Source organism: Capronia coronata (assembly GCF_000585585.1).
Source record: "Capronia coronata CBS 617.96 chromosome Unknown acBCG-supercont1.7, whole genome shotgun sequence".
NCBI classification, from domain to species: domain Eukaryota; kingdom Fungi; phylum Ascomycota; class Eurotiomycetes; order Chaetothyriales; family Herpotrichiellaceae; genus Capronia; species Capronia coronata.
Window position 1 is genome coordinate 795,134 of NW_006912899.1, and position 13,099 is coordinate 808,232.

General features: G+C 52.6%; 5 protein-coding genes across 5 annotated transcripts; 2 read left to right on the top strand and 3 right to left on the bottom strand.

Annotated features, from left to right (window-relative positions):
• Window positions 1-97: 97 nt before the first annotated feature.
• On the bottom strand, window positions 98-3,354 carry A1O1_07857 (2-oxoglutarate dehydrogenase, mitochondrial; the record flags this gene model as incomplete). Its single annotated transcript, XM_007728723.1, has 3 exons — window positions 98-636; window positions 689-3,098; window positions 3,151-3,354. The coding sequence occupies 3 exons, from the start codon at window positions 3,352-3,354 to the stop codon at window positions 98-100; spliced, it is 3,153 nt and encodes a 1,050-aa protein (XP_007726913.1).
• A 975-nt stretch (window positions 3,355-4,329) lies between these two features.
• Window positions 4,330-4,779, bottom strand: A1O1_07858 (uncharacterized protein; the record flags this gene model as incomplete). The annotated part of the gene is made up of 1 exon (XM_007728724.1): window positions 4,330-4,779. The coding sequence occupies one exon, from the start codon at window positions 4,777-4,779 to the stop codon at window positions 4,330-4,332; it is 450 nt and encodes a 149-aa protein (XP_007726914.1).
• Window positions 4,780-7,354: 2,575 nt separating this feature from the next.
• Window positions 7,355-8,513, top strand: A1O1_07859 (uncharacterized protein; the record flags this gene model as incomplete). Its single annotated transcript, XM_007728725.1, has 2 exons — window positions 7,355-7,555; window positions 7,623-8,513. The coding sequence occupies 2 exons, from the start codon at window positions 7,355-7,357 to the stop codon at window positions 8,511-8,513; spliced, it is 1,092 nt and encodes a 363-aa protein (XP_007726915.1).
• A 77-nt stretch (window positions 8,514-8,590) lies between these two features.
• On the bottom strand, window positions 8,591-9,914 carry A1O1_07860 (uncharacterized protein; the record flags this gene model as incomplete). Its single annotated transcript, XM_007728726.1, has 3 exons — window positions 8,591-8,714; window positions 8,772-9,771; window positions 9,848-9,914. 3 exons carry the CDS (start codon window positions 9,912-9,914, stop codon window positions 8,591-8,593), a joined length of 1,191 nt encoding a protein of 396 aa, XP_007726916.1.
• A 1,256-nt stretch (window positions 9,915-11,170) lies between these two features.
• Window positions 11,171-12,736, top strand: A1O1_07861 (uncharacterized protein; the record flags this gene model as incomplete). Its single annotated transcript, XM_007728727.1, has 1 exon — window positions 11,171-12,736. The coding sequence occupies one exon, from the start codon at window positions 11,171-11,173 to the stop codon at window positions 12,734-12,736; it is 1,566 nt and encodes a 521-aa protein (XP_007726917.1).
• Window positions 12,737-13,099: the final 363 nt, after the last annotated feature.

Below are 13,099 nucleotides of genomic sequence, written 5' to 3' on the forward strand. Positions count from 1 at the left end.
CTTCAAGCCCCTCGCCGTGGAGGGCCCGTCGATGAGCATAGTACAATACAAATCATCACGCTGCGACAACCTTTGCCCCCGTGACCCCATCGGCTAGTCACTCGCCCTTCAACTTATCCTGCGTCACGTTGAAGGCATCCTCCAACAGTGTCTGTTCCTCCCTGACGTGCATGGCCTTGAGACCAGTGGCAACCGACGCCGAAGGATCGCGTCCTGCATATATCACGTGGCGTCTGTTGTGATGCTCCGTCTCGTTCAACAACGTCTCGAGACGCGGTTGGACAAAACTCCAAGCACCGGCGTTCAAGGGCTCTTCTTGACACCAGACGATGGTCTTGGCATTCTTGTAGGTATCCAGGTTCTCCTTAAGCTGGGCCCATGGGAATGGGTTGAGCTGCTCAATACGCGTAATGGCGGTGTTCTTGAGACCCTTCTCGCTACGGTGCTTGTGCAGAGCGACGTAGACTTGACCGGAACAAAGGATGATACGATCGATCTCGTCGGGGTCTGCGATAGTTTTGCCGTGCTCTGGGTCAGGGATGATCCACTGGAAGTGGGAGTCGCCGGTAAAGTCCTCAATATCCGAGCGAGCCAATGGGTGACGTAGAAGGGACTTCGAAAAGAAGACAATCAGTGCTGCAGTGGATGTTAGTCAACAGATAGGAAACATGCAAAGAACATGACTTACGTTTTCTGAACTGTCGGTTCATCTGTCGTCGCAGAATGTGGAAGTAGTTGGCCGGAGTGGTCATGTAGGCGACCTGCATATTGCAGTCCTGATGTTGTCTGTCAAGCTTTTCAGGGGAAGGAAACACGCGAGGTTCTTCGTTACAAAGTTGCAGATATCGTTCAATGCGGCCCGACGAGTGCTCGGGTCCTTGGCCATCGTAACCATGAGGGAGCGACATGACCAGTCCGGACCGTTGCAACCATTTGACTTCACCCGAGGCGATGAATTGATCGATGATACATTGGGCATTGTTGGCAAAATCACCGAACTGTGCTTCCCACATGACAAGCGCGTTGGGAGACGATAGAGAATAGCCGTATTCGAATCCGAGGACTCCAAACTCGCTCAAGGACGAGTTGGAGATGGTGAAAGCGCCTTGATTCTTGTCCAAGTCGGTGAGTGGCGTGTAGGTCGCCTCGTTCTCTTGGTCATGGAGAACGGCGTGCCTCTGAGAGAAAGTACCACGTTCGACATCTTGACCAGAAACTCGGACGTGATGACCTTCGAGACAGAGAGTACCGAAGGCCAATGCTTCCGCGGTGGGCCAATCAATGCCCTTGCCTTCGTCAACAGCCTTCTTTCTGCCTCCAAGAATACGTTTGAGATTTCGGTGGAGAGTGAATCCATCCGGGGCCGAGCTGATTTTGTCTCCGATCAAGGTCAACATCTCCGACTTGACACCGGTCGGCGGATGCGGGAGCACTTCAGTAGCGAGTTCCTTGGGCGTCTTGAAACCGTTCCAGGCAGACGTCAACCACTCTCGACCCGAAGGTTGGTAGTCTTTGCTTCGATCGAAACTGTCGTTGAGCATTCCCCACACCCACTTCTTGTGCTCCTCAATGTCCTCCTTGGCAAAAGTACCCTCTTCCAGCAGCTTCTCGACATACTTGTCAATCTGGGGCTTTTGCTGGGAAATACGTTTGTACATCAATGGTTGGGTGAAAGATGGCTGATCGGTCTCGTTGTGGCCTTGCTTACGATAGCAGACAATGTCAATGACACAATCCTTCTTGAAGTCGGCTCTCCAGTCAGCGGCCAACTGGCAGACAAAGTTGACAGCCTCTACATCGTCGCCGTTGACATGGAAAACAGGTGCATCGATAGCCTTGGCGATATCGGAACAGTACGGCGTCGACCGAGCGAATCTAGGATCGGTCGTGAAACCGATTTGATTGTTCACGATGATGTGGATCGTACCGCCAGTGGAATATGCGGGCAGCGCATAGAAGCCCAGAGTCTCGTAGACAACACCTTGCGCCGCAAAAGCGGCATCACCGTGGAGCAACACACCCATGGCCGTCTCGTGGCTTTTTTCGTCATTGTTGTAATGTTGAATCGCACGGGTCTTTCCCAGCACAACTGGATCCTCAGCCTCCAGATGCGAGGGATTGGCGACAAGAGAGAGCTGGACTCGCTTTCCAGACGGCGTGGGACGTTCAAAGTTCATACCGAGATGATATTTGACATCTCCCGAGCCTTCATCACCCGCCTCGGCCGTGCCAGAAAATTCACTAAAAATCGACTCGTTGGGCTTGCGGACAACATTGCTCAGAACATTCAATCTTCCTCTGTGAGGCATTCCGATCACGATGTCCTTGATGCCGTAGTCGACGCTGCGGTCGATCATGGCCTTCATGCCTGGCACAAGCGACTCGCATCCTTCCAGGCCGAATCTTTTGTCGTTGGGGTATTTGGTGGCCAAAAACGTCTCGAAGCTAGAACTCCAGATTAGTCTGTCCAGGATGCGGCGCTTGTCGTCCACCGAGTACTTGTACGGGGTTTCCACCTCCAGTCGGTTTCGGATCCAGTCACACTGTCCTCGGTCCGGGATATGAATGTATTCAACACCGTACGAGCCGCAGTAGATCTTCTCGCAGGCAGCAATGATATCCCTCAATTTCATCTTCTTACGCGTTTCCGTGGCAAATCTAGGTAAGATACCCGGCCCCAGTGTAAACTCTTGATCGAGATCGGCCTCGGTAAAACCGTAATGGTCCAACTCCAATTCCTTCGGTCTGCGGTATCCGAACGCCTCGGCCTCTCCGCGAATTCCTAGAGGGTCGGTCTTCGCCTTGTGGTGACCGGTCGCCTGGTACGCACGAACGAGCAACTGTACTTTGAGATGGTTTGTGACGTCGTCAGTTCCGGGAGCCACGGCACTCGGCACCATGACTGCGGCGCCTTCGGCTTGGGAGATCAGGCCGGGAGGAGGTTGGAACGCTCGAGACACTGGCATGTTGCCCTCCTCCATGTTGTGGAAGTAGGCTTGCCACGATACGTGGACGGAAGAGGGATCGTTTTTCCAGGCGAGGTACATTTCGTCAATGTAGTTGGCAGCATTGCCCGAGAGGAATGAATCATTAGGATCCTGAACAAGAGTCAATCAAAATGCCCATCAACCACATGCACAGAAGACATACTACGCCTTTGTTTGACTCCTCGGCCGCGATGGCATAGCTCCTTCGATGCAGCGAGCCGCGGGCCACGAGGGCCAGAGGTTTCCTGCCGGCAATGAGGGCATTCTGACGGCTGCCCGACAGAGCCTGGGCTTTTGTCGAGGTGTGTAGAGATCTCGAAGCTTGTACAGCCCTCAGCGAGAGCTTACCGGCGGTGCAACGATACATGGTGGAGGAACGTTGGAGAGCTAGTGATACAGCGACTGATCCATAGGAAGAGGGGAGAGGAAAGGAAGGGCTCCTGGTGACAACACCGACCGCCAACGACGGAGTGGAAAAGTTGTTGGTGTACAAGGAGTCCGAGTGAGAGAATGAGGCGACGAGGATTCAAGATTTTGAAGAGAATCGGGAAGTGATGGTGAGGAGTGACAGTAACAGTAACAGTAACAGTGACGGTAGTAAACTGCCAGGAGATGCTTGGATCCGGCTTTTGAGGCATTTCATTCGGTCATGTTGCAGTTCTAGTTGCTGGTTTCCAGCTGCCAAGCGGCATCCCCGGCCGTCAGTCTGTCTCATTAGGCATGAAACACTTGCTGTTTTCGAAGTCACCAATAGACGGCCTGAGCCTGGACAATTATCGGTGCCCTGAGAGGTTGAAGTCCTGTCGCCGCCCTAAGTAGCTCTCGGCACGGGGCACTGCAAGTGAGGGACTCGGATCGGAGCTTGAGAGCCGATTGTTTTCCACCCAGTCTTTTCGTCGCTAATAGTCACCTCGACTCACCTTGTGCTACAACGAGACGGTCTGCTATACTACAAGTACAGGAGTAGTTCATCAACGTCGTTGCGACAGCCTTCCTATCTACTGTTACTATCTGCCGGCCGAGTTATGGGAGATTGTATGCTTCTCAAACATGACACGCCTCATCTCGAACTGCGCCACCAACAAGCTTGAGGTGTGCCGCCTGGCATATGTGGCGGTGGCACTCAGAGCAAAATGCTAGACCCGCAGGTTTTACTTCGCAACTACAGAGGTTACCAAGGTGTTGACGTACACAGCACATATTGAAACGTTGCTGTCACCATTCATCTGCCTAGTACCCTCCCGCTGTCTTCGCAAGACTCACCCTCCAAGAGACATATTCCTCGCCCGTCATGATCGGATACTTCATCGGCTTGTCCTCAGAAACACAAGTCGGCACAGCTTCAAGCTTCTTGGTCTGATCGAAGTCGTAGAGAAAGGGAAACAGAGTACCGCTCTCGGCCGCTCTTGTTGACCACACGGTGCACGGTCGAGACGAAAAAGTCATTAGTCTGCCGCATGAAGCAATCCGCAATGTTGACCACTAACGACCCAGGCACCGGCTTCGCCCGGATCCAGGACCCGCTCTCGCTGAGAACCTCCAAGCCTCCGCAATCATCCTGGTTGACGATCATAATAAAGCATTCAAAGTCGGTATGCCCACCCGTTCCGTTCTGGTCGTCCACGGAGGCCTCTTGTTGTGGGTAATTGAGGATACGCATCCCACCGTCGGGAGTCTTAATATACTCGTCAAAGCCGTCTGCCGGTAAATGCGGGCAAGCCCAAAAATGCGGCTCATCTTGCGCGCGAACATTGCCCGCGAACATCAGCGTGGTCGTGTAATATTGATACATGCCATCACGAAAGCCGGGAAGGTCGGACGGTCAGATGATTCTGCCTTCGTCTTCGTCTTCGGACCATGGATCCTCTTTGGCGGCATAGCCAAAGTCGAAAGCCTCCATCAAATCTACACGTTCGGTGAGCGGTCCAGGTATCTCTTGTGCCGTTCGTCCACAAGATAAATATCTCGTCGAATCAGTGAGTGAGGACGCACCGTTCCTTTGGGGCCCCACTCCTGCAGTTCGTCTCCATGGGGAAGTATCCCAGGAATCGATTTGGGACACGTGCCGTGTCAATCTCCAGCTTCTCGACTGACTAGGTGAAGAAGCGCTTGGCTTGCACGAATGCTTCATCTGCGTGTTTGGCGTCGATGCCCTAATTGTGTCAGTCATGATGGAATTCTACAGAAGAGTCTGCCTGAAATAATCGACTATCTTGGAGGCAGGAATCAGACATGAATAACCATATAAGAGTCCTTTCATGTTGTCGACTCAATGACGACTATTCTCAGGTTGAATATATGAAGTGAGTCTGATGTGTCTAACTATAGCGCTAGGGCAAAGTTCTCGTCACCCACGACCTCGTGACCACCTCTCAGAATAGTCTCGTCCTTGGAGGATCCGGACTGATGGATCGACTGGAGGATTACGAGACCTGTCTCCAACGAAGCTCACAGATGCATTCACGAGTTGCAATATCTGATCAGCGCGCTGAGATATTGTTGGAGAAAGGATCTCCCTCTTTCAATCACCCCTTTAAGGCCATAGACAATCTGATCACCCGCTCGGTAGGTCTACCAATCTTCTCCGAAACCAACCAGTGCTCGGAATCCGGACAAAAGTGCTGGGATTCCTACACTGGCACACATTTTCTGCCATCCTCTTGCAGTGGTCCAGCTCTCAGCAACAACGCGAAATGGATATGGCTCGTGCCTCTGTGCATTCGTCTACTTTCTGTGAAGCGAGGGAAGAGCCTTTCTCCCGTGGCATTTGGGTTGTACGACCCCGGCTATCTCATACTCCCACAGCCTTGCAGGCAACATAAGTGCCCCCTACAACAATAACCCCCACCGGTAAAGCTGCGGCTCCAAGCGTCCCGATTAGGGCTCCCGTCGCGCCCCAGCTCTGTAATGTAGCAAAAATGCTTCCGGCGGGTATGCTGGCTCCATAGACCGCAGCTTGCACTCCTGCCGCAACTGATCCCGCTTTGATACCTGCAGCGCAGAAACCAGCCGCGGGCAGCAAGTAGGTTGTACCAATCGCGGCGAGGGCGCCGGTACCAGCAATGATGACTAAATAGTCCATTAAATAGATTCGGAATGACACAGGAAGAGGAAATACCTGAACCAGCGCAGTTGTTGGCCACGAGGGTTGCGTTCATTGTAGATTCAGAATAGGTACTAATTGTATGCAGGTAAGAGGAAGAATGAGTACGAACGAAGCGGCGATTCCACATGATGAGTTATTCTGTCATACGGGCTTTTCAGTTAAAACTTCACCTTGAAGACAATCCCGCAGTCGTCATAAAGCCCGGGAAGCTATATATTGAGTTAGTCCCGGGGACAGAGGGAGGGAAGGGGTTGGGAGCAACAAGTCTGCAAGCTCTGGTTCCGAGTTAGTTACTCCGGCCGGCTTTTGGATCGACAACCCCAGAGTGAGAGTACCTGACAACTGAATGATGATCTTAGTAATGTCACTCCATGTTTGATCGGTCTACGGCTGGAAATACGGAGTGATCCACAACGATTGAAGTCCTGCCCTGCCACTTGATATTCTCATGACTAATCACAGTTACTCAAAGTTTATCTTCACGTCAGATTGTGAATTCCTTTGATATCTCATCTAACGACCAGCGTCTTTTCTCATCTTCATGTTGAGAAGAATCTTGATCTGATAATGATACTAATGTGATCCCCGGTACAGTTCAGTGTTGTGACATCTCCTCCAAATGCGCCATCGCGGCTCACGGTTGGGAACCGGGTGCTCGTCATGCCGCAGACGCAAGATCAAGTGTACAGGCGAGCGGCCGGTCTGCAAACACTGTGCGAGAGGGCGTTTATGCTGTAGCTATGAAGCACAGTTCACATGGTTGCAAGACGCTACACAAGCCAAACTGGCGCTTGTAAACATTCGCTTGCCCGAATCGATCACGCCGAACATCGAGGATTGGATGTTTCTCAACACCTCCGTTGAGGACGTGAAGTCGTCTGCTACCCCCGGGGATCCTCTCACAGACTTCGTTGCCGATCACGCCAATTTCTCCTCTTCACCAGGACCACATTCGATGATGACGCTTGCACGGACTGAAGGTTTCTCATCTGGCTCATATCGGTCCGCATCACCACCCTCGATCATGTCAATGTCCGACAACCGTGCAATCTCGCGAAATCCGGGTGCATTTGTTTGTCAGATGCACAGGCCGTACCCAGTATTCACTTCTTTGTCTGGCACACCGATGCATTTTTCTGAGAGATATCTGTTGGATTTTTTCCGCCAGTCCGTTGCCCCCCAGTGTCACCTTGCTCACAACGACAATCCTTACGTGCAGCTTATCCTACCCATTGCCCTGTCAGCGCCGTCTGGACCACTCATGCAGGCTCTCCTCTGTGCCTCGGCAAACCAACTACGGCTACTTCACCACCGTCGCTTCGAGAAAGAGGCCTGGGTGTACCGCGCCAAAACCCTTGGGTCGGTGCGAAGGGAACTAGACAACTTCATGACTGGTTTGACTCTGGACACGACATCATTTGAGCAACTTCTCGCATCTGTCCTCATGTTGTGTTTTGTCGAGGTAAGTCAAGCTCACTGGGCAGTTTCTCTAAAATTCCTACGAACGGTTAACCTGGACGAGTATACAGATCTCCAACGACGCTGCCGACACTTGGATGGTCCATTCCGCCTGTGCCCAGGTGTTACTGACGTCAGCATGCCGATACAGTGCTCGATCGCCGGAGCGAGACAACCTTTGTGACTTCATACATTTATATTTTGCGGCTCACGATGCTCTTGCTCGAACTTCCTGGATCGATCCCAGAAGACAAGACTGGTGTTTTCCTGTCAGCGATGACCATAACCACATCAACGGGCTCACGGGGTGCTCCAAAGAGCTGTTGAATCTAATTATGGCAACGACTGATCTAGCAAATGCAATGCCCGAAGCGAAACGACATTCAATGGAAGGATTGAATTGGGATGCTGAGCATAACTTCTACCATATTAGGCAAAGAGACGAGGTTGAAAGGCGCCTGCATCAGCTTGAGCAATGGCTTCCATCGAACTATATGTCACGGCCTGACATCCCGCCATCAACTTCATCGAGCAGGTCTCCAACCTCGGAGCCGGACTCTCTCCATGACCTGGAAGTCATTGCTGAAATAAAGCGTCTAGCCGCTCTGATATATTTCTATGCGCGTATCGACCGAGCAACTCCTGAGCATCCCCAACTTGTCCGACTCACGGCTTCTATGCTCAATATGGTACCGCAAGCGCCCGTTTCGGCCAATGCACTTCTCTGGCCCTTGTACATTGTTGGCACACTTGGAATACAGAGCAATCAAGACGGGCATCGCGCCTTAGTGTTGGAAAAGCTCGAAGCTCTAGACAGACGAAGGCAATTACGCAACGTCAAAGATGTCCGTGAAGTGGTCATGGATATCTGGAAGCAGCGAGACCTGCAGTCACTCTCCTCCAGAGAGTTGTGCTGGAGCGATATAGGTATGCGTCACGGCAAAAGGATCAGCCTCGCTTGATACGAGGTTCCGTTTCGTGCAGAGCCACCCTGTACCTCCGAGACTCGACTCGACGCAGCTCAAAACATTACAACTGCTCAGAATGGGAAGTTGGGCAACGTCGTCGGCTCATCTGCGCACACACCGGCACTGACCTGTTCCGAATGCAAAGCATCCAAATGCGGAAGCAAGACGTCGGCGTAAAGGTGTCGCCCTTTGTGTCTATGTGAACAATGCTCAGTCTCTGTCTCAAGCATTCGTCTGGGAATATTGACTTACGCTGCGAGTTCATCGTCCCAGCTCCTTACAAGGGAAGCAAGCCTGCCTGGGATTCCCGGTTCCTTCAGGATGGAAGCGAGGGGGTTGACGTAGGTATGAACAGACCAAACAATCGTGCCAGACTTTGGGAGCCTGCGAAGCGTTTGCCGCTCTGTTCGATGCCAGAGGCTGGAAATATCCAAGATTGGATGAGGAGGTTTGAAGGTGGTGGCTCCTTTGGAGCCAATGGCTGGACCCCTGATTACTGGATCCCAGTCGTCTTCTGGACCCATGGTCACCTCTGGCCAATGCAACTCGTCGTGGATGGTGAGCGCTGTGGTATGTCTCACAATCGGGCCGTCCACCTTCAACTTAGACAAGAATCGGTCGAGGGGGACTTGAAGCTGTTCCTTGAAGTGCGGCACTTGACCACCGTAATGCAAGTCGGCCAGTGACCTGCCAAGTTTATCTTTTAGTCTCTGGCCACCGCCAATGCCGAACATGACGGCACTTAGTTGGTATTGACCGTCTGGTCGTTTGGTCAAGATATTCAAGTCTGTCGGTTGCAGCAGACCAGCCACTGTCATTGGGTCTTCATTGACCAGATCATACGAGGCACCGAGGCTCGGCATCTCGACACGAGTTATGGACCCTTTTCCAAGCCAACCGTCTTTATCCGACCCAGAGCGGGTGATGCGATACACCTGGGGATACCGAGAAGACAGAAATTCTGCCAGGTCTTGACAAAGTTCCCTTGCCGCATCGGTCGCACAAGGCAGGGTGCCGACGATCTTGTCGCCCCGTTCCGCCAACCTGGCGACCTTGGCCGAGTGGTAGCGCGGAAACTGGTTATCGAGAAGGATCCAGTCATTCAGGTCAAGTTTCTTGACATCGATTGTATGTCGCTTGTACGAATATCGAAAGGCACGGAAAGCAGGTATCGGCGTAGTCTCCAAGTCGAAAGACGCATTCGCTGTCACAGGAGGGTACTGCCACTGGTCCGTGATGACTGTCTTTTTGTCTGCCGAAGTCGACCATCTCTTCGTCAGTAACAGCCAGCCAACAAGGCTAGATTGCACACTTGAGGCTTCACATACGATCTGATGTGTCCAATGGTTTCCCTGTGCTGCCAGCGAGCATTGTGCTCAACTTCGACCACCCCATTATGGTGAAAGCAACCACCAACAGTAGCCATGGTGTAAAGGCGACTTTGGCGCATAACCTGCGGAGGAGCAATATTGTTTCCTCCATGGCCATTGGCGATTCGTTGTTCTCTGTACAGTGTCCGGGGAAAAGGCCTGAGGAATCAAGATTGATATTCATATCTCAGAATGACAGTCGACCCGGCATGGTGAACATATCTGCATGTGTCGAGGTCTGTCGAAGAATGTCCACCACTCACACCTCACGCCACGCAGCGATAACCTACTGATGGTATTGTCGTTAAAGCCGACGAGTGATGGAAAACCAATTGCAACAGTAAGTCAGCACAGTTATATGAAAGTTGTGTCAAGTGGCTCTAGTTACAGAGCGAGCGAATCCCATAGCCCGGGGCGACCAGTCCGATGTCATGAAAACAGCCTATTTTGACAAAGGGTCGTGAACGCGAGGCCAAGTCGAACGACGGAACTCTTGTCGTCCGCTTGTCGAGTCGAGTTGCTCCATTGCCTCTACTGACCCATATACGGCAATATGGTGCCTATGCTATGTGGGTTCTGGCTCCACCCTTATCAGCCCTCGATCTATCACTGGATCCACCTCACACTCTCTCATCAACTGATCCACGTTCCCAGACTGATGAGCATGTACAGATGTTACAATCTGTGTGTGAACCCCAGAAAGGGCGCGAAACACACCTTCTCGCATTCATGAGCCAGCTTTGAAGCGACTTATCTACATCAGCCTTCAACCCATGTGGCAATGTTGAGTCCACAAGGCCTGCCACCTGGAGCCGTGTTGGTCCCCAAGCTCGTATAACTCAAGGCCAGTGGGGCTCTACTGCATCACGTCCCTTAGCTTTCTGGCTCTGGCTATTTTATAGCACTATACCAGTATACGCCTTCCAGAGTACTTGCCCGGGAAAAAAGGATTAAAAGGTTGCTCACATCCTCCTTCGTCGACCTCTTCTTGCACTCACACTTTCTTTGCCGAGCGATTGCGTCGAGAAGTACTCCTCAGAACCTTTTCCTAGCCTGTGCCTCATTGTCATAACATACTCAGCATGCCTGCAGCTTCCCTTAGCGGGCAAGGCTCTGATGGAGTTGAGTCCTCTTTCGTGAAGACCTCTGGCAGTCTAGGCTCTGAAAAGGTAGGCAAACAACCAGAAACAGGATCGAATCGAAGTCTCTGTAGTGATCGCTGACTGACGGCTTTTGTAGATTGATGAGAAGCTGGCCTACGTCTCGGTCGAAGACGGTGTGATGCGTGACATCGGACCAAGAGCTGACGAACAAACCGAGTATGGCACGCACCGAGGCCTGAAATCCCATCATATCCAGCTGCTCGCCATCTCAGGGGTCATCGGCACCGGACTTTTCGTGGGAACAGCTAGCGTTCTGGCTTCTGCTGGACCGGGCGGGCTCCTGATCGGATATATCATCTGGTGCGTCTTTCTCCTGATCGTGGCCCATGCCATGGGAGAGATGTCTGCCTTTCTGCCCGTTCCGGGGTCTTTCGCGACGCACATCGGACGTTTTGTGGACGAAAGCGCCGGGGTGGCCATGGGCTGGATCTACGCATACTCCATGATGATCTTCACCGCGGCCGACTGCACTGCCCTGACGGGACTCTGGGCGTACTGGTTTCCCGATATCAACCCTGGTGTCTGGGTCGCCGTCACCCTGGTTGTGGTGTTTGCTCTCAACTGCCTGGCGGTCAAGTATTTTGGCGAGGCCGAGTTCTACGCGTCCATTTTCAAGATCTTCCTCATCTTCGGCTTCCTCCTCTTCACCTTTATTGTCGTCCTTGGCGGCAACCCGCATCACGACCGCATCGGTTTCCGGTACTGGAACAACCCGGGCGCGTTCAATGAAGCCTACACCACCGGCTCTCTCGGCCGCTTCCTGGCCATCTGGGGCGTCTTCAACACGGCCGCTTTCTCGATCGGAGGACCCGATTTCATCGCAAACTGCGCTCCCGAAACATCGAACCCACGACGAAACATTCCTAAGGCGGTTCGACGGGTGATCTATCGCCTCATCTTCTTCTTCATTCTGTCGGTCTTTGCCGTGGGATTGCTCGTCCCCTATAACGACCCCTCCATGCTGTCGGCCATTGCGAGCGGCACCGGCGTGGCCAAGTCACCGTTTGTCATCGCCATGAAGCGCCTCGACATTCCCTTTCTGCCGGACCTCGTCAACGCCGTCGTCATCACTAGCGCCTGGAGCTGCACCAACTGCCTGCTGTTCCAAGCCTCGCGGACGGTGTTTGGACTGGCCAAACACGGCCGTGCCCCCAAAATCTTTGCGAGGACGACGGCAAACGGCGTTCCCTTGCCAGCCTTGGCCTTATCGGTCGGGGTGGCCTGTTTGGCCTTTATGACGTGTAACACGGCCTCGGCGGAAGTGTTCAACTGGTTCATCAATCTGGGGTCGACGGCCATCATGATCGCCTATATTCTGATGCTGGTAGCCAATCTACGATTCCACGCCGGCCTCCGCGCCCAGGGCATCGACGCCAATACAGTCTTGCCATTCCGGAGTCGCTTCACGCCCTGGGGTAACTGGATCGCGCTCTTCGGCGTCGGCATCATCCTGTTAACAAATGGCTATGGCGTCTTCATTCACGGCTACTGGAGTTTCCAAAACTTCTTCACCGCTTACTTCACCATAGTCTTCTTCTTGGTCGTCTATCTCGGGTGGAAGGTTGTCAAACGGACCAGCTTCGTCAAGGCCGTCGACATGGACTTCTGCACCGGTCTAGCCGAGGTCGAGAAGCACGAAGCCAGCCTGTCGGTCAAACCTCCAGAGACCAGATATGAAAGGTAAGTTTTGTTTGTTTTCCCTTTTTTGTTTTATGCCTGATATTGAGCTCTGTGACGCGATGGCTGACTTGTGATTCTTGCTAGATTGATGGATTGGCTTTGGTAGACAGACTTGGGCAAGCACACACGATTCCACCGCCAGCTACATAGATACACTCTGCAGATCCAAAGAAATCCTTGGACATAGGTCGGGCTTTCCCAGCGTGACAGCGGCTGAAGGGAGAACGGGATGCCTATGTCGGTTATTTGGCGTGTTTGGCGGGTTCTCGGGCAAAAGATAGATCAAACGGAATACGCACATGCTGTTCGAATCCAACATGCAGTTCTTGCATCACGAATGTGTCTTGCATACTCTCTTTCGCAGGCA